The sequence below is a fragment of the Orycteropus afer genome, unplaced genomic scaffold (assembly GCF_000298275.1).
Source record: "Orycteropus afer afer isolate SDZICR_OR568_19922 unplaced genomic scaffold, OryAfe1.0 scaffold00359, whole genome shotgun sequence".
In the NCBI taxonomy this organism is placed as follows: Eukaryota; Metazoa; Chordata; class Mammalia; order Tubulidentata; family Orycteropodidae; genus Orycteropus; species Orycteropus afer.
In genome coordinates, this window is record NW_006921946.1 from 2,324,338 (window position 1) to 2,344,036 (window position 19,699).

Below are 19,699 nucleotides of genomic sequence, written 5' to 3' on the forward strand. Positions count from 1 at the left end.
TGATACCACCTTGGAAACCCAAGGAGTTTTTTATATGCTACAAGGAGCTCTGGTGCCACAGTGCATTCAGATGCTAACCAGAAGGTTAGCTGTTTGAACCCACCAGCTGCTCTGTGGGAGAAAGATGAGACAGTCTGCTTCCATAAATATTTACAGCCTTGGAAACCCTATGGGGCAGCTCTACTCTGTCCTAAAGTATCGCTATACATCAGAATTAACTCAATGGCAGTGGGTTTGGTTTTGTGTTTACATGCTGCAGCTCTGGGTCCAACACTTTACCTCACTGAATCCTTAGCACAACCCTGCAAGGTAGTTTCAATATTCTCATTTTACAGATGAGGCCTGGTGGTTTGCCCAAGCCAGGGTCTGAAGTCTGGTCTATTTTATCTCAAAGCTCATATTCTTTCATTTATGTAGGTTTTTTTAAAAAACAAAACACCGTACTTTCACATATATTGTTCTGTCTGATCCTTTAATCTTCTTTTGTCTAACCCAATGAGGATATTTATATTTTAACTGAAAGGTGATTACTCTCAGCTTAAGAGGTTCGGTGAAAACTGCTAATTAATTACATCATTCTGGAGATGTATCCTGTCAGGAATGCTCCTATCAGGAGCTCTGATGGTGTAGTGGATAAAGCATTTGGCTGCTAACCAGAAGGTCAGTGGTTCATACCTATCAGCTGCTCCATGCAAGCAAGATGGGGCAATCTACTTCTGTGAAGATTTACAGCCTTGGAAACCCAGTGGGGGCTGCTATGAGTCAGAACTGACTCAATGGCAGTGAATTTGTTTGTTTTCCTATTATTAGTGCCCCTTACCTTACAATTTGTTTCCCATGGACATATGTTTAAGATACAAAACTTATTTGTAGAACATAAGTTTTTGTGCAATTAGAGTAGAAGAACTTAGCTATTTTAAGGAATTGTGTATTGAATAATGTTAAAAGCAAATCAAATAGTTTGTAATGCAAATAATTACATTCTAATTTCCTCATATAAACACACTTTTTTCCCACTTTTCATTTGTTTAAAACGTTTAGTTGATAGTAGCTTAGGAAAGATGAGGAGTGTCTGTGTACTGTGTCTTTTATTTAGCTATGTAAACTGTCTTAAAGGACGAAGGCACAGTGGATTCTCACAGCATAATCCACAAAAACACAGCAAAACAGAGGGGCAATATTATAAATAGTAAATTTGTAGGGAGAAGTGAAGGGCGTCAAACGTTAACAAGAAACTCAGGGTTCAAATGAGTCAGAGAAACCCAAGGAAATGCTGAAAGTGTTTTTTGATTGGTAACTAATCATTATTTCCACCGACATTTATTGAATACCTGCCGTGTGATAGGTACTGTTGGGCTTTGGGGATAAAGTAACTTTCAAGACCAAGCTCCCCGCCAGCCACACTGGCTGTTAAAGTGAGCACTGTGACTTGTTGCTAAAGCAGCCACGTGGTTTAAAAGCGGAAGCTCTGAAGCCTGAAATACAGCAAGCGGGAACCCTGCTAGGCGGAAGGAAAGGGGAAAGGAAAATGGCAAATCCCAAGAAGGGAAATACTGGAAAACAATCATGAGGAAGGAACTGTGGCCAGTCGCAGGGAAGGACGGCCAAGCACAGGAGGAAAAGAGAAGGCACTACTGGGTTGTGTTTCACAAATCAGAACAGAATAGCATTTGTTTAATGCTTTACATTTCCCATGTATGAACTCCGTCTGGACAGCCACAGTGTAAAAGGCTTTATTTTTATCATCATTCAACAGTAGTAAACTGGAGTCACTCATAGTTGATTTCAGAGCTGGGTATGCACTATAATCTGACTTCCAGTTCAGAGCTCTTCCCACCATCTAGAAGGAAAGGACATAAGGAGAAGAGAGGGGCATGGTGTTCTGCAAGTTAGGCTGGGACAGGCCATTTTGTCAAACCATGTGTAGTGGGAAAGTTAGGCCTGAGAGAGACACGCGCTGATACCAAACCAATCAACCAGAGCCAATTCTGATTCATGGTGACCCCACATGTGCAGAGTGGATGTGCTCCTTAGGGGTTTCAAGACTTTTGGAAGCAGATTGCCAGGCCTGTCTTCTGAGTTGTCTCTGGATGTGTTTGAACCGCTGACCTTTGGGTTAGTAGGTGAGCGCATTAATTGACAAGTGACCACCAGTAGTGGAGATATATGCATGTTTCCAGGGATGTTGAAGACAGCAAATAATTTTGTAGTGAAATGGGAGATATGTTGTGTGCCATAACAAAGCCCAGTTGGAGCTATTGCTGAATTCCTTGCTAGTTTCATTCTGTTTGAAACTAAGGGTTAACACCATGCTTTACAGATGCTTCAAATCTAGCCCTTAAACTGAATATTGGTTGATTATTCAATATTCAATACTGATTCTCTACGCATGCAGTATTATTGAATACTGATTCTCTACGCGTGCAGTAATCAATTTGAGGATGACTCCATCTAGGACCCAGGGCTCAGTGATAAAGAGATTTGTTGACTTATGTATGTTGTAGAAGCTCTGGTAGCGTAGTGCCTAAGGGATCTGACTGCTAACCAGAAGGCTGGTGGTTCAAACCCCCAGCCACTCCTTGGAAGGAAGGTTGGACAATCTACTTCCGTGGTGATACTGCCTTGGAAACCCAAGGAAGAGTCGCTGTGAGTTGGATCCAACTCTACGGCAGTGCATTGTGTCATTGTTTATATATGTTGTACTGCAGGTGAATTTGACATTTCTGTTTTCATACTCTAAGAGTTAGAATGAGAAGAATTACAATTAGAAGACTGTCAGGTTAAAGCAATAACAACAACACAAAGACAGATGACCAGAAAGCTGCAGCAAAATATGCAGAAAACATTTTTGAATTTAATTTTAAATTTAGTTTGTTCCATGAAAGTTTGATAATGTTGGTGAAATTTATATTTTCAACCCCAAGGTCAAAGAAATGTAGTGCTCCTGAGTGTTAGCAGAATAGAGGAGTGTTTGTACATGAGAGAACTTGCCTCAAGTGAACCCACTGGAAATCTGAACGATAAGTCGTGCTGGGTCTTTCACAGAGTAAGAGTATCTAACTCAAGTGGACCAGTCTCCCTCTCCTCATCCCCAGAGATTGAGCTCATTTTTCAGTTTGATGTGAGAGGCACCTTAGGTATGCATGCTTTACGTGTGGTTTCTTGCCTATGCTGAAGTTAGGGTATTGCTAGCCTTTTGTAAAGCTTACTTTGAGAAAGCAAAGACCATGTCATGTCTGCTGTTTTCATGCTGTTGTTTTGATCCATAGACCTTGCAGAGTTGCTCACATATTAAACACATTCACTTGTGGATGGCTCTGTTTTGGGGCCTTCCTATTGGTTCCACTGCCTGGCAGCCTGGGCAGGGACTCCAGGAGGTAGGTAATGAGATGACTCAAAAGAGGTTTCGTTGTCTTGTGTGCCATCTAGTCAGTTCTGACTCACGGCCACCCCTTGTGTGATGGAGCAGAACTCCTTCATAGGGTTTTCTTGTCCATAATCTTTACGGAAACAGATCTCCAGGCCTTTTCTTCTGCAAAGTCACTAGGTAGGTTCCAACTACCAACCTTTAACAGCCAAGTGCAAACCATTTGCACCAGCTAGTGAACTCAAAGGAGATTTAATCAGTCATAAAATGACTCCAGAACATCTACATTACCTGGTTATCCCCAAGGCAAAGTCAGGGAATCCCCTAATCTCTTTCTGTCAACAGTGAACATAATTACCATCCATGTCCATGTTTTACCTTTATAGATATCTTGTTATTTCAGGGCTGCTTTGATTTTCATTGTAACCTGACATCAGTTTTGAAAAGAATTTAGGTTAGGGACAGGAGAGAGCAAAAGTACCCCATTGTGTTATTTTTTTTTTTTTTTTCCTAGGGTCTCATATTCCCCTAAGATCTTTGTTGATCTTATTAAAGATAAGATTGATCTAGCATATAGTTACATCACCTTGGGTCACTTTATAAATTGCAGTTTTAATATTATGTTTGTCTACTAAACTCTTAAGTAAAACACTAAAGAGAGTTTGGAGAAAAACTGATTTAGAGTTCATAAATTTTTTCCTAATCATCATATTAAGGCTATAATGTTTAAAGTAAGACCTAGAAATAGTAACGTGGATTGATGATGATGGTGAGTATTACGTATGCTGAAAATGTAAGTGGCTTGTTAAATAGTATCCATTCAAAGAAGTATTTTATCTTTTTAACCAGTTATTTTTAAGCCATATTATTGTCTATGAGATTATGCAGTTTTATTGTTGTTGTTGTTGTTGTTATGTGCCGTCGAGTTGGATCCGACTCATAGTGACCCCTCCTTGGGTTTCTGAGGTGGTATCACTACGGAAGTAGATTGCCCAACCTTCCTTCCGAGGAGTAGCTGATGAGTTTGAATCACCAGCCTTCTGGTTAGCAGTCAAGTGCCTTAGGCACTACGCTACCAGAGCTCCTATAGTCTTTACATTTAGATGAAAGAAGTAAATGAAAGCTAATAGCAGGGACTTATTTTTTGAAATGATAAGGGATATGTCATAGAAGTAGAAAATATGCCCAATTTTCCACACCTTCTATCTCTTCCTTCCTTCCTCTCTCCTCCTCTGCTTCCCTCCCTCCCTCCTCCTTCCTTCCTTTCTTTTTTATGTGATTTATCCTCCTCCTCCTGCTCCTGGAGCTTTCAGAGAATCTTTCTGTGTGTAAACCCGTTCATGACTTTTTACAGTAGTGGTCTCGTATGATACTTGTCCTTTTGTGATTAACTAATTTGACTCAGCATAATGCCCTCTGTGTTTGTCCATGTTATGAGGTATGTCACAAAAATTATGGGCAGAGAAACTCAAAGTTCAATTCCTGATGACTCAGATCCTAAATAAGTCCACTTTTTTCCACTTTCCTGCCACCATCCTCTTCATCAATCTTTTATTTTGTCTTCTTGATCACAGACTTGTTTTCTTGGACGTTTTTCACAGAGCAGCCAGAATTACGTTTTTATAATGTATGTTAGATCATGTCACCTGACAGAGGGTTTTTATTGCACTTTGAATAATATCCCAAATCCCTTTCATGGCCCCTAAGCCCTTTCATGATCTGGCTTCTTGTCCCTCTAAAGGTTATGGTCTTCTACTTAGGCTTCCTGTACTCATCCACTTCCTCTGTGCTCTAGTTACCACTGGGTTCTTAACTAACTAGCTCACCTTGTGAAGCTACATTGCACTTCATGCTGCTTCTTCTTTCATCACTCTTCCACAAATCCTAACAGGGTTGACTCCGAGTCTTGTCATTACTGACTCTTCTTAAACATCACTTTCCTGAAGAGGACCTTCTTGATCACCTAGGCCAAGGTGGCTCCCCAGTCTTACTCTCCTTCCACTGGCTTTGATTTCATTCATTGTTTTATGTATCAAATTTTATTGAGCACCTACTATGTGATGAAGAACACATTAAATTGCCTGTCTTCATGGAGCTTTTACTCTAATAAAGAAAGATCATGGATTATCATCCTGCCAGGTACCTCTGACCCAATGCTGCACCCCAAATGGAATGGATGATTTATGAGAGCAGGACGTTGTTTTATTCCTACTGGAAGAAGTACTGGAGAGAACATTCAGAGATGCATTTTTTCCCATACATTTACTGCTTGCCTCTGTATACTTCCCCCCACGACTGAAGAGGTGAGAAGGAATAGCACAAAGAACCCTGCCACAGAATGTGCTGTAACTTACTGGGCACATTCTTGTGCAAATCACATTATCTGCTCTTGGTGTTATTTTTTCTCATCTGTAAATTAGGTGGTTGTTGTTGTTATGTGCCATTGAGTCGGCCCAACTCATAGTGACTCCTCTTTGGGTATCTGAGGTGGTATCACCACAGAAGTAGGTTGCCCAACCTTCCTTCTGAGGAGTGGCTGGTGAGTGTGAACCGTCGGCCTTCTGGTTAGCAGTCAAGTGCCTTATGCTACCAGAGCTCGGTAAAATACGTTAGTCCTATTCATAAACAAGGAGCTCTGGTAGTGTAGTGCCTAAGGCATTTGACTACTAACCAGAAGGCCAGCGGTTCAAACCCACCAGTCACTCCTCGGAAGGAAGGTTGGGCAATCTACTTCTATAGTGATACCAACTCGGAAACCCAAGGAGGGGTCGCTATGAGTTGGATCCGACTCAACGGCAGTGAGTTTCGTTCGGTTTTGGTTATTCATAAACAAGGTTTTTGAGACAATTGATTATGAAAACTAAAAACCCATTGCTATTGAGTCGATTCCTACTCATAGCAACCCTATAAGACAGAATAAAACTGCCCCGTAGGGTTTCCAAGGCTGTAAATCTTTACAGAAGCAGACTGCCTCAGCTTTCTCCTACAGAGCAGCTGGTGGGTTTGAACCACCAACCTTCCAGTGAGCAGCTGAGTGGTTAACCACTGTGGCACCAGAGTGCCTTTTAATTATGAAAGTACTGGGTAAATAGTAAAGTACTCTGTAATCATCATCATCATCTCAGTGATTTCCACTTACACCCTTGAGTACCTGAGATCTAGAGCTACGTTTCCAGTAGTTTAATAAGCGTTTCTATAAAGTGCATCTAAAATGAATGTTTCCTCTTCCCATAAAACTAGTTTCTGTTCTCCATTTGTCTGTTGTGACCAAGTATATCTTTCTTCCTCAGTACCTAGATCCATGCAGTCAAAATGTCTTGTCAGTTTTCTTTTGTTAAATCTCTTGAATCTATTCTTTTCCTCACATATCTGCCAGATCACCATCTCACTAACTTCAGGTCCTCACCAGTGTCTCCACTTGGTTGCCTTCTAAGGGATCCTTCGAATAGCCCTGGGGGTGCAGTGGTTATGTGCTCAGCTGCTAACCAGGACTGGGTACCTGCAGGAGAGAGACCTGGCGATCTGCTTGTGTAGGTTACAGCCTATGCAACCCTGTGGAGTTCTGCTGCCACACTGGGTCACTATGAGTCAAAACTGGAAGGCACAAAACAGTACCAAGGAATCCTTCACCCCTTGGCCTTTTTCTTCCAATCCATTTAGAAGCCTGCCATTATTTAATGTGCACCCAACATTTGTTTATCTTTTATCTCCCCTATTCAGAAACTTTCAAAAGATACCACCTGGTTGCCTATTGGATAAATTCATAATCCATTAGCTTTTAACTTGAAGTTCTCTATAATCTGTCTCCGATCTACTTTTCAAATTGGATCTCCTGTCGTTCTGCATTGTGACCACCCACTACATCTAGATGGGTCTGTTTCCTTTTTCATGAAGGTTTATTTTACTTTCCTGCTGCCTCTGCACACTCGTTCATATTTGCTTGGAATTTTCTTGCCTCTCTGTGCCAGTCCTCTTCAATCTTTTGGCCCAGCACACTCCTCTATTTCATAAGATGCCTTTGAATTTTTACTTTCATGTCTGTTTTTGACATTGTAGTCACCTTTGTTATTTCTATGCCTGTGTATGCCTTATCAGAAGTTCTGATATTTTTTACGTAGCCCAAGAGCCTTCCACGTAATGGAAACTTACTATATATATTAAAGCATGAGCGGTAATTGAGATTTTGCTCTATACTGCCCCTTTCTAACAATGGAAAGCAGGTCCCCTTTGCCTGGAATGATGAGCTAATATCTGCTCATAGGTGGAGCCTTGAACTTGTTGACCTCCCCTCATCCACTTTGAGGGGAAAAAAAAAATCAGTTTCTTGCTTACAGTTTGGAGAACTTGATTATAGTTTATCAAGCTACAATGTGCAAATTCAAGTTTGACCTAGTAAAGCACTGGCTTTATAAAAAATGTGTCCCTGAAGATGAGTAATAGCCATGGCCTCCTTAGGTGAGTATTGAATGTTGTCTGCAACGTCTCTAAATATGCTGAAATTTCCCCATCTGTTCTCAAGGAAGTATCATGAAGATGTGCTTCTGTTAACTTTTCCATTAGATAAACAGAGCCCTGGAGAACATCTAGCCTGGCTCTGATGACCATGCTTTACTTTAATTCTATACTAACAGCATACTTTTCTGTTCTTCTGCAGTACTTTGGAAGTTTACTTGTCATTTTCTGTGTAGAACTGGCTTGTGGTGTGTGGACATATGAGCAGGAAATTATGGTGAGTTCAAAATGGGAGTAAACATAATCTAAAACAATATCCAGTTTAGCCTTCTAAGTCTGTTACTTTGAAATAATTGAGACACATTCTTATTAATTTATATGTTTATCTCTATGAGTCAGAATGGACTTAATGAATGGCAACTAAGAACAACTGCAACATGGTACATGATAATGATGAATTGCCCAATACTTCTGAAAAATAACCTTTTCTTTTCTTTTCTCTATCTATTCCACCTAAAGCACATTTCTAAACCAGGATTTTTAGCATTTCATATAGTATGCCATGTGGTATATGTCTTTGACTCCACAGAATTTTATAACATGTATTTAATTGAGTAAAAATACTGTATGTTCTAAAATGAGTTTTACTAACTAGAGGGTATAATGGGCAAGATTTTGCATTAGCTGCGAGATTGGTTGATCAGTGCTGAAAAACTACATGACCGCCTGCAGCAGTGCACCAAGGAGGCGGAAGCCTGTTCTGCTGTTTGCAGCTACCACAAGGTCTTCCACTTTAAGGCGTGAGTTTGAAGAGTTGCGTATGTTTAGCACAATGCAGATGCACTTTCACTTTTCTGGGACCTGGTACTTGGAAACAGCTCAAGCATTTTTTTCTCCTTTGTTTTAGTAGTTGCAGCTGTAGGAACAACCTTTAGAAATACGTTAGAATGAATGAGGATGAGAATTTCTCATTCTCAAAATGTTACCAGTCGGTTTTGCTTAGCACTTGCACCTCGTTCAGCCTTGCTTGCATTCAGAATTATTACTTAATGTTTGCTCATTTAATTGGTGCATTTATCACCAATGAGGTCATACTTCTTTGAATGTCTGTGAATGTTGGCTGTTCTCATGGAGGCAGACCAGAGTTTCCCAATGCTAGCATCGTGGAGTAATGTTTGGTAAGAGGTGTTTTTCGATATATGGTCCCTGAACCATCTGTACCAGGAGTCACCCAGGGGAATTCTTAAAAAAAATATGCATTATTAGGCTGCAGCCCAGATCTGCTTAGTCAGAACAGAGGGGAAGGCAGGGAAGGAAGGGGTAGTGGACTGTTCATTTGCATTTGTGAAAAGTTCCCTAGGGGACTCTTACACACGGTAAAATTTGAAAACCATTAAGAGGAGAAGGGTGTTATTTGATTCAGAGAGGAGAGACATTTTGGCAGCTGTGCAGTCAAACTGAAGTTGTATCTAGTACCGGCTCATTTATTAAAGATTCTGTGATGAGTTTGTTACAGTCCGGTGAGATTGTTTTGAACGCTAAGTGATAATTGGACGCATGGATACTCTGCCTACTCTAATTTCCATGTAAACGATGCTTCGGCGCCGCCACATGTCTGAACGCCTGTGAAAATACTCATGCTTTTGTGCTATGACATCTCGGTAAAAGGACAGAATGTAGGATTACTTTTCTCTCTATGAAAAGAATTGAAAAGTCATGGCAGGTTCTAACTCGTTTAATATAAAATAAAAAAAGAAAAAAACTTTCTTTAGAACTAAATCTGCCATTAAGATAGGAATTTTATTGCTATTTTTGAGAATCATATTTCTACCTCATTCCTAGAAGTTTTATATAATGAATCCATGGCCATTGAGTTGATTTTGAGTCATAGATACCCTATAGGATAGAGTAGAGCTGGCCCATGGGCTTTTCAAGGCTGTAAATCTTTAAGAAAGCAGACTGCTGCATCTTTTTCCCTCAGAGTGGCTGGTGGGTTTGAACCACTGACCTTTTGGTAGTGGTTCAGTGCTTTAAATGCTGCACCAGCAGAGCTCCTTTGTATAATTTAAAAAAAAAAAAAAAAAAAAAAACCTCACTGTCGTCAAGTCGGATCCGACTCATAGCTACCCCTCCTTGAGTTTCTGAGGCAGTATCACTACGGAAGTAGATTGCACATACTTCCTTCCGAGGAGTGACTGGTGGGTTTGAACCGCCAGCCTTCTGGTGAGCAGAGTCAGGCACCTTAGGCACTATGCCACCAGGTTCCAGGGACTTAGTTTCTCTGTGTTTTATGTAAAATGATTCTATAATTCTTCTGTTTTCAAATAATAAATTTATCTCCTTAACATTCAAATGATAGACATAAATCTTACAAATTCCCATTACCTTAGCTTTTAATAGTTTTCTTTTTCACAATTTAAAGAAACCATTCTTAATTTTAGAAATGAATTTACTTTCTGTAGATTTTTAGATGGACCGTGTGTTGTTGTTATGTGCCGTATAATATTAACATATTGTAACTTATTCAAATGAATTAATTTAAGGTATTTGAAAGGAAATTCTCTGATTCTCATATAATTCTAAGAAACATGAGGAAACTGAGATGAGTTTAAACTTTTTAAAGTCTATTGATGGTCTGTCTGCAAATTGTTTATCAGTATTGCAGAGGTACCAAATGGGCATGGGCTGCCATTTTGTTGAAGTTGTGTATCACTGTGTTGTGTGTGTCAATCTGCCCCCTTAAGTCACCAGGATTAAACAAGGGCTGTTTAAATATGAACTGTGGAAAACGGTCCTTTAGAAAAGAACTTTCTTAGTTTTTTTTTATTGCTTTTACACTAATAGCAGTGTGAATGAAAAAGTGCCATTAAAGTTTATTATCTGCCAAATTTTGCAGAACGCAGCCTAACATAGAATGAGCTTTGTGCTTTTGGCTGTTCCATGCAAGTAGCTAATAAATATAAGTTCTATTTTATGGCCTGCTCCCAGTGTTTTGTGCCAGAACCTCCCGGTCTGCCCTGTTTCTTGCCATTTTTGGTCTCATGTCAATTGTGGTTACAACAGGGAAACAACCTCTATTTTATTTTGGAAAGCAGAATAGAAACAATTATTCTAATAACTGAAATCAGGCAGTCTGTTCTCCCTGCATTTCTGCTCTTTGTACATGTTCACCTCCTATTCATTAGTGTTTTTCTCTGGATGAAATCTGTCAATAATATGAATTGTTTCTGCTTATGAATTTCTAGGGAATTTATCTCACAGCCATGTGTTTTATGCCCCAAATGGTGTGAGATAATGCTCCCGTACAGTGAGTAGCTTGAACTTTGGTTAATTTCCTGATTGTGGGTGTTTTCTTTGGTATCCTATGTTTCCATGTCATAGAAAAAGAAAAGGGCAAAAATGAAGAATTTCTGTGGTCAGACATTTTAAAATGACTTCTATTGCTGCTACTATCGTTTTATAGTAGGGGAGTTCTGGTAGCATAGTGCCTAAGGCACTGGACTGCTAACCAGAGGGCTGGCGGTTCAAACCCACCAGCCTCCTCGGAAGGAAGATGGGGCAATCTACTTCCGTAGTGATATTGCCTTGGAAACCCAAGGAGGGGTTGCTATGAGTCAGGTCCTACTCGACAGCACATAACAAAAACAACAACATCTTTTTATAATACTTAAAAGTAGTCCTAACCTTGAGTTCTGGGTGGCTGTATTAACTCTTTCTACCCTTCCTCCTTTTTTCCCTCTTCATGTGTTGAATGCTAAGCTTGCTTCACTAAGCCATGCTTCTGTTACTCCATGAAGCAGTCATGGATGTTGTCCAATTTCCCAACAGTTGCTTTAATGCCACACATGTGATGAAACTAGGATTGGCAGACCTCAATTTCTGCTCTGGCCCTATAGATGAAACATACCATGAAGTGCTGGTCAGATTTCTGGCCAACTGCTGTGTTGCAAACCTAAAAGTCTGTTATGATTAAAAGTGTTAGCACTCGTGCTACTAGAGGACTTAAAAATTGAAGCTCAAAGAATGCTTAAAGTTGAGAACTTTTCTTTCTAAAATTTTACATTGCCTCCTAAGTCCAAGGTTTTGAAAGATAATTAAAAAATTACTCTGGAATGAGGCTTGACTTGACTTAAGCTCTTTTTCTTTTTAATTTTCTCCCTTTATTCTTTTACCACTATCTGTAGTCATGGTGGCATAGTGCCTAAGGCATTTGACTGCTAACCAGAAGGCTAGTGGTTCAAACCCACAGCCACTCCTTGGAAGGAAGGTTGAGTAATCCCTTCCGTAGTGATACCATCTCGGAAACCCAAGGAGGGATCGCTAAGAGTCGGGTCCAACTCATCGGCAGTGCGTGCATGTCTACAGTCATAAGGAGCTCTGTTGGCACGGTAGTTAAAGCATTAATTTGACTGCTAACCAAAAAATCAGTGGTTCAAACCCACCAGCCACTCCACAAAAGAAAGATGAGACAGTCTGCTTCCAGAAAGATTTACAGCCTTGGAAACTGTCTGGGCAGTTCTACTCTGTCCTGTAGGGTCACTACGAGTCAGAAGTGACTCGATGGCAGTGGGGATCTACGGTCATTCCAAAGGACAGTATTTTAACATTATGAAATCAAAGGTCATTTCTTTCAAGGGATCATTTGTTACTTGTAGCTTTTCAGGTGTATCTGTAGGTTATATGTTGTTGTTGTCATGCGCCGTTGAGTTGGCCCCGACCCATAGCGACCCCTCCTTGGGTTCCGAGGCAGTATCACTATGGAAGTAGATTGCCCAACCTTCCTTCTGAGGAGTGACTGGTGGGTTTGAACTGCCAGCCTTCTGGTTAGCAGGCAAGTAGGTACCTACCTGTTTGGGGATTTCCTTGAACTTATCTATCAGCACTGGTTGTTTCTCATTGTTTTGCTGAGGACACAGTGCTTCCTCATGTAGTACAAAATGCTGTGTGTAGAGATTGTTCAGTAAGTATTTGGCAATCCCGAGTGTAACTTACGTCACAAACAATTGCAGACTTATGATAGTATTTGTCAATTATAATATGTTTTAAGTATGTGTTAGTATGTGTGTGAGTGTGTTACAGTTGTTGATTATGCTTTTTATCTCCAGGTTCCAGTACAATGGTCAGATATGGTCACTTTGAAAGCAAGAATGACAAATTATGGCTTACCTAGATACCGGTGGCTTACTCATGCTTGGAATTTTTTTCAGAGAGAGGTAAGTGCTAGAATTTCTGAGGTAGAGAGCATAGAATGAGTAGCACACTTTTAAAACAAATGTCAAAAATTTTGGCTGTGGTCATTTTCTCCATGCTGATGAGTTAAGGCTGTGTTTCAGTTACCAATGGTGCAATTCATGATTTAGAAAAACCTTAAAATAACTCCATTCCCTACTTTTCTTCCCATGTGTGCCATTTCCCCTTTATTTCACCAGATTCATTTATAGTTTGGAATTTCTCAAACACTTTGCTAAATTATTGTGAAGTTTCCATTTAAAGGGAGGTTGAAATGGATAAATACTCCATTTCTTTTTGAACTGATAATTTGTCATGACTATTAGAGCTATCTGTAGGTTAAAAGTTGTTTTAATTTTTCTCAAATAATGTTTCTCATTTCAGAATTAGAAGTTGGTATACCATTAAAAGCATGACCTTTCTAGTCAGAAGGACCTTGGTTCAAATCCTGGCTCTGCTGCTTACTATTCAGTGAGCTGCTGTAATTTACTTAATCGACCTAAGCCTCAGTTTCCTTACCTGTAAAGTGTGGATAATGAATTAAAAGTACGTGCCTCCTTGCGTTATTGAGAAGATTAAATGAGACCATCAACTTAGAGTATGGTTATTAATAATAACATTACAAACTATAGGCTTTTTCAGTTTTTCTTACCTAACTGCAAGATAGCAGGGCACCCAGTCTTCTTCTCAAATGAGGACTGTATTTCAGGGTGTAAAATCTGGTGACTTGAGCTTAACTGTCAATCTTGCTTCATATCAAGCTCTTCTCCCAACTGTGTGTGAATGTCTCCAACCAGTTTCCTCTTGGTTGGAGAGACATTCCCAGATGACCACGTGTAGTGGTTTCCTTTTGTTTATTTCTCTTAGACCTGGGTCACAAAACATTTGAGAATCAGTGTGTTACATGATAGATATCCAGCTCTCTGCTCAGTTATTCTTTCTTGGATATGAACAGAGGCTCAAATCCAGGACAACCCCCAAATCAGATTTTTTTTGCTTTACTGTTGTTGAGATGGTGAACGTTATCATCGCAACACAGACTTCCTGTTTGTTTAAATGCTTCCTAACTTTGTTTACTGTGCATTTGTACTGAAAACATGACAGGAAAATAAGTGAAGCATTAGGGAATTTTTAGTAAGCTCTGTTCAGCTACTGCCCTGGACGGGAGCTTCCAAGAGCTCTTTTTTTTCTGGGATTTGTGATGCAGATCACGATGATCCCCGTGAAAAAACAAAGTATTTCTTTTCTTGATGGGGCTCCACCTAAAAGCACAATAAAGGTACATGCACTGCAGATGGTAGCACACTTATTTTTAGGTTTGTCACGTGGTAAGTTCACGCCTTCATGTCCTAGTGGTGAAGAGTTTGAAAAACTCTTATAAAACAATTAAATTGCAGAGCTGAAAGCAACCTTGGCCACGCCTGACTTTGCTGACTCCTGATGCAGTGATGTTCTGTGTGTGTGCGTCCATCCAGTGGAGTCTCACTTAAGCCCTAGCGGGATTTATTTTATAACTTTGAGGAAAGAAAACCTTTTTTGTTGTTGTTTTTTTCTTAAGGAGACAGTGAGTAGAGTGTGGGCTTTGGAATAAATAAGGCTCTTCCAGTACTGGTCTATGACCTCGGCGAGTTACTGGACCTTTCGAAGCCTCTGCTTCTTCATATGTAAAATGGTGATGGTATTTTCTAGAGTTTGGCACAAAGTTAGCAACTCACTGCCAGCGAGTCGATTCGGACTCATAGAGACTCTCATCTGGTTTCCAAGGCTGTGAATCCTTACGGAAGCAGACTGCTTTATCTTTCTTCTGCTGCGTGGCCAGTGGGTTAAACTACTGATCTTTTTGGTTAGCAGCCAAATGCTTTAACCACTACATCCCAGAGCTCCTTCATTGTTAGCAAGAGTAGCACTGTCTCACAATGATATACAAAGAGGCAGAGATAGTGCAAAGGAGGTGTAGACTACAGTAATGCGTGATGTAATAGTGGGTTTTCTTCAAGGAGTCTTGAGGAAAAGTTTCAGTACAAATTCAATGTCTTCTGTTAAAGGAAGGAGCTCTGGCAGAACAGTGGTTAAAGCGTTCGGCTGCTAAACAAAAGGTTGGTGGTTTGAACCTCCCAGCTGCTCTGCGGGAGAAAGATGAAACAGTCTTCTTCTGTATAGATTTACAGTCTTATAAACCCTATGGGGCAGTTCTACTCTGTCCAGTATGGTCATTGTGAGCCTGAATTGACTTGACAGCAATGGATTTTCTATTAAAAGAGAAAAGCAACTATATAAAAAGAAAAAGTATTTCAGAGAGTCATTAAAAATAAGAAGAATACTTTGGCATTGAAAGTAATGTTGTTGTGGTTATGTGCCGTTGAGTTGGACCCGACTCATAGCGACCCCTCCTTGGGTTTCCGAGGCAGTATCACTACGGAAGTAGATTGCTCCGTCTTCCTTCCGAGGACTGGCCAGTGGGTTTGAACTGCCAGCCTTCTGGTTAGCAGTCTTAAATTATTTGGAGAAGTCATTTATGTGGAGCATCTCATTTACAGACAAGGCCAGATAAATGGACCGTTCTGTGGATGGAGTTAGAGTGTCGCAAGAACTGTCTGTCTGTCATCAACATAGTAAGAGCACATTTCCATAGGAAGTGAGAAAAGTGGTGTTCTCTGGGATCAAAGATTTAAAATGACAGACTGAGACACGAGTAGTTTATGATTTTTAGAAAGCAAAGTCTCTTTGTTACATATGTTTTTGGTGAATACTTGATGAGCTATTTCAAGTATATGAAATACCAAATTGTATTTTTGTTAATTGGTGATGTTTATGGTATATTCATGGCTGTTAGAATGTTTAAAAGGAAAATAATAAAGATAAAAAAAGAAAAATTTCTCAAAAATTTTAGTCTTACTCATAGCTTTTAGTAATTCATTTATAATACTCTTAGGAAGATTGTTTTTTCTTCTTTTTTAATTAGCTATTTGCAAATGTAAAAAATGCAAGATTATTTGTAATGTATTTGTTTCATTTCGGTGAGTTTCAGAATTCTTCAAAGTTGATCTTAGGTGAATTTTGAAATGATGGTGGGTTGTGATACCTTATGATGCAAAGTTAATCCTGGAAACAGATCTGTCTGTTGAACTACATAATTTGCAGAGCCAGTTGCTTTTGGCAGAATTCTTCTTAGTGACTGCCTGTATTTCTTGCTTTTCACTCTCTGGAAGAGGAACCCCCTTCTGCCCAAGGCCTAAAAATTATTCATCATAGTTAATTGTTCTGAATCTAAACTAGATATAGTCTTAAGCAGTGTTCCTAAACTCTGAGCAGAGAAGGTTGCTTATCTTGGTGTAATAAGAATAAGTTGGATTTTACCAGATCCAGCTTTTTAAAACCAAACTAAGGGTACATCCTTTCTTCTGAGATCATGGTGATAAAATATGATAGTTTATTTTAAGATTTTCATTTGGTTACATAAAGATTAGTTGACCAAACCTATGTTTATATCTCAAATATTTCCACAGATTTTACTGCTTAATGAATCCAAATCTAGTAATCTTTGTGATGCAGGCTTTGGTCAACAAATCTTTCTATAGAGTTGTTGTTGTTGTTGTCAGGTGTTGTTGTTGTCAGGTGTCGTTGTTGTTGTTGTTGTCAGGTGTTGTTGTTGTCAGGTGTCGTCGTTGTTGTTGTTGTCAGGTGTCGGTGTCGCTGAGTTGGCTCTGACTCACAGTGACCCAGCGGACAACAGAACAAAACACTGCCTGGTCCTGTGCCAGCCTCACAATCCTTGCTGTACCTCAGCCCATCATTGCAGCCACTGCACTAAAACATCTTGTTGAGGGTCTTCCCCTTTTCGTTGACCCTCCCCCTTACCAAGCATGACATCCTTCTCCAGGGAATGGTCTCTTCTGACAACTTGACCAAAGTAGGTGAGACAAAGTCTGGCCATTCTTTCTTCCAAGGAGCATTCTGGCTGCACTTCTTCCAGGACAGATTTGTTAGTTCTTCCGGCAGTCCATGGTATTTTCCTGGGTGATAGAGGGAGCCCAGGTGGTGCAGTAGTTAAGAGCTTGACTGCTAATGGTAAGGTTGGCAGTTTAAACCCACCACCTGCTCTGCGGGAGAAAGCTATGACAGTCTGCTTCTGTAAAGATTACAGCCTTGGGGCAGTTCTATTCTGTCCTATTGGGTCACTATGAGTCGGCAGCAGGTTAGGTGACATATAAATAGATTGATCAACTACCCTTCTGTGGCTGGGAGTTTAATGATAAGGGTAATATTTGTTTGGGTTAATGTGTATTAAAATCTATTGGTAGGGTTACTTGTAGAAGACCTTGCAGTTAGGGAATAAGATTCAGTCTTGCCTAATCTGGTTTTAGGAGCTCTGGTAGCATAGTGCCTGAGGCGCTTGACCACTAACCAGGAGGCTGGTGGTTCAAACCCACTAGCCACTCCTCGGAAGGAAGGTTGGGCAATCTACGTCCATAGTGATACTGCCTGGGAAACCCGAGGAGGGGTCACTATCAGTTGGGTCCGACTCGACGGCACATAACAACAATCTGGTTTTATGTGCTGTGGGCATTACTGTTCAGATCTGTTGCATTGTGGAGTGGTTAGCTGGGGTGTTCCTTCACTGCATTTCGGTCAGCAACAACGAATGTGCATGTCATTAGTGATGACAGAAGCGGATTTAGCTCTAGGTACAAAAATTTAAGAAACCTAACTTTTAATCACCTATAAATTAGGAAAATATTTTTGTAGTCGACTGAGCCCAACCAATCATTCTTTTGCAGTTTAAGTGCTGTGGAGTCGTGTATTTCACCGACTGGTTGGAAATGACTGAGATGGACTGGCCACCGGATTCCTGCTGTGTTAGGGAATTCCCAGGATGCTCCAAACAGGCCCACCAGGAAGATCTCAGTGACCTATATCAGGAGGTATGGCTGTATGGGATCAATTGTCATGGATAAAAGTTTTCTCATGTTAACTTTAAAGTGAAGAGACACTGCAATGCTACTGAAAATTTTCCTTTTCTGTCTAAAAATAAAGGCCCTTAATTTTTTTTCTGATATGTGATGAAACAGGATAAAGCTAAAAATCCATATAGAAATCTGAACACTCGACACATTTTAACAAAGGAAAGTGGTGAAGACCATGTTTTAGAGTTAAACAGCTCATTAATTGGATATTAAACTGCATTAATCTAGAACCAAATCTATTGCTCCTTCCTTTGCAAACAGACACATGCTGAGTATGTAGCTTACCCTGGGGATTCAGGAAGACAGAATTGGAGTTCCCGGGCAGAATATGTATTTTAGGCCCTCCCCTTAGCCTAAAACAACAAAAAACTTACTCTCCAGAGAAAACACTGCCATGCCACTCTTCACTTCCGCCTGCTGGCTAATGATTAGTTGTGTTAGTGAACTGATTTAATGAGGTTTAATACTCACTGGACTAAGGTCAGTCATTAAGTACCCAAGAATCTTGCATGTTTGTGTTTACTGGGAGAACTTTTCACAATCATCAGTATTCCTTGTGACAGAAGTTTTCCTATTTGTTCATTTTTAGTGGTGGTTTTTAAACTTTTTTCTTGGCAGTAGAATCCTGTTTTCAAATTAAAGTCTAGAACTGCACTGCTAAAGTTAACAGTTCGGTGCCTCAGCCACACTAGCTCCATTTCAAGTGCTCGATAGCCATGTATGACTGTGGCTCCTGGGTTGCTGGACAGTGCAGACATGGGATGTTTCCATCATCGCAGAAAGTCTTGTTGGGCATCGCTGACCTAGAATGGAAGCCCCAAATGTAAATCAGAGAGATGGGCAGCTGCTCAGGTTGAGGGGGTGGGAGCCTTGTCCACACACTTCTCCAGGGAAGTACTGAAGTACCTTAGTGCTGTTAAAAACCTTTGGCTTAATGTAAAGTAACACCACTATTCTTAGCACAACTAATATAGATACATATATAGATAGATAGAATGGCTATAAGGAAATGAAGCATTAGAACAAAACACATCAGGATACACATCTTTATATATTCTGAGGTATATTACAGTTTATACATTTCCCCCCAGAAGTACTACTGTTGTTTAAAGCATCTCTTAAATTCTCTTCCGAAGTCAGCTGTAAAGATGTATAAAAATCAGTTTCTTTAATTTATTGTTGTCAATTAATTACTTTGCAGAAGAAAGCTGTATTTTACCTACACAAATGGTCCATCTTACTTATGTCTTTAATGTAACTTTTGACTGTTAAAAAAAAAAAAAATCTCCACAGACAAAAATGTCACGTTTAAGGCTATTCAAAATAAAGTGCTTTGGGCTCTGAAGGCGTGCCTCACCCCATCACCCCACCCTCAAAAGAGTTTCAGATATATCGAAAGAGCTGAATAACTCAGGTTGTTTATTTTAAAAAACAATCACAATACCGTTGGTTATGCCTCACCCTACTGAGATGCATTGTGTTGGATGTTATGATTTTAAACGTATTATGGTTAGGAGTGGGGAGCTCTGGTGGCATAGTGCCTAAGGCATTAGACTGCTAACCAGAAGGCCGGCGGTTCAAACCCACCAGCCACTACTCAGAAGGAAGGTTGGGCAATCTACTTCTGTAGTGATACTGCCTTGGAAACCCAAGGAGGGGTTGCTATGAGTTGGATCTGACTTGATGG

The 19,699-nt window shown here is 40.1% G+C and overlaps 1 protein-coding gene across 1 annotated transcript in view; it reads left to right on the forward strand.

The window, feature by feature from the left end:
* Positions 1-19,699, forward strand: part of TSPAN12 (tetraspanin 12) — a 92,622-nt gene that overhangs the window by 56,220 nt on the left and 16,703 nt on the right. The window contains exons 4-6 of the mRNA XM_007952811.2: positions 8,022-8,096; positions 12,925-13,032; positions 17,827-17,970. Of these exons, the coding sequence (XP_007951002.1) occupies positions 8,022-8,096; positions 12,925-13,032; positions 17,827-17,970 (327 nt within the window). The remainder of the gene's footprint in view (positions 1-8,021; positions 8,097-12,924; positions 13,033-17,826; positions 17,971-19,699) is intronic.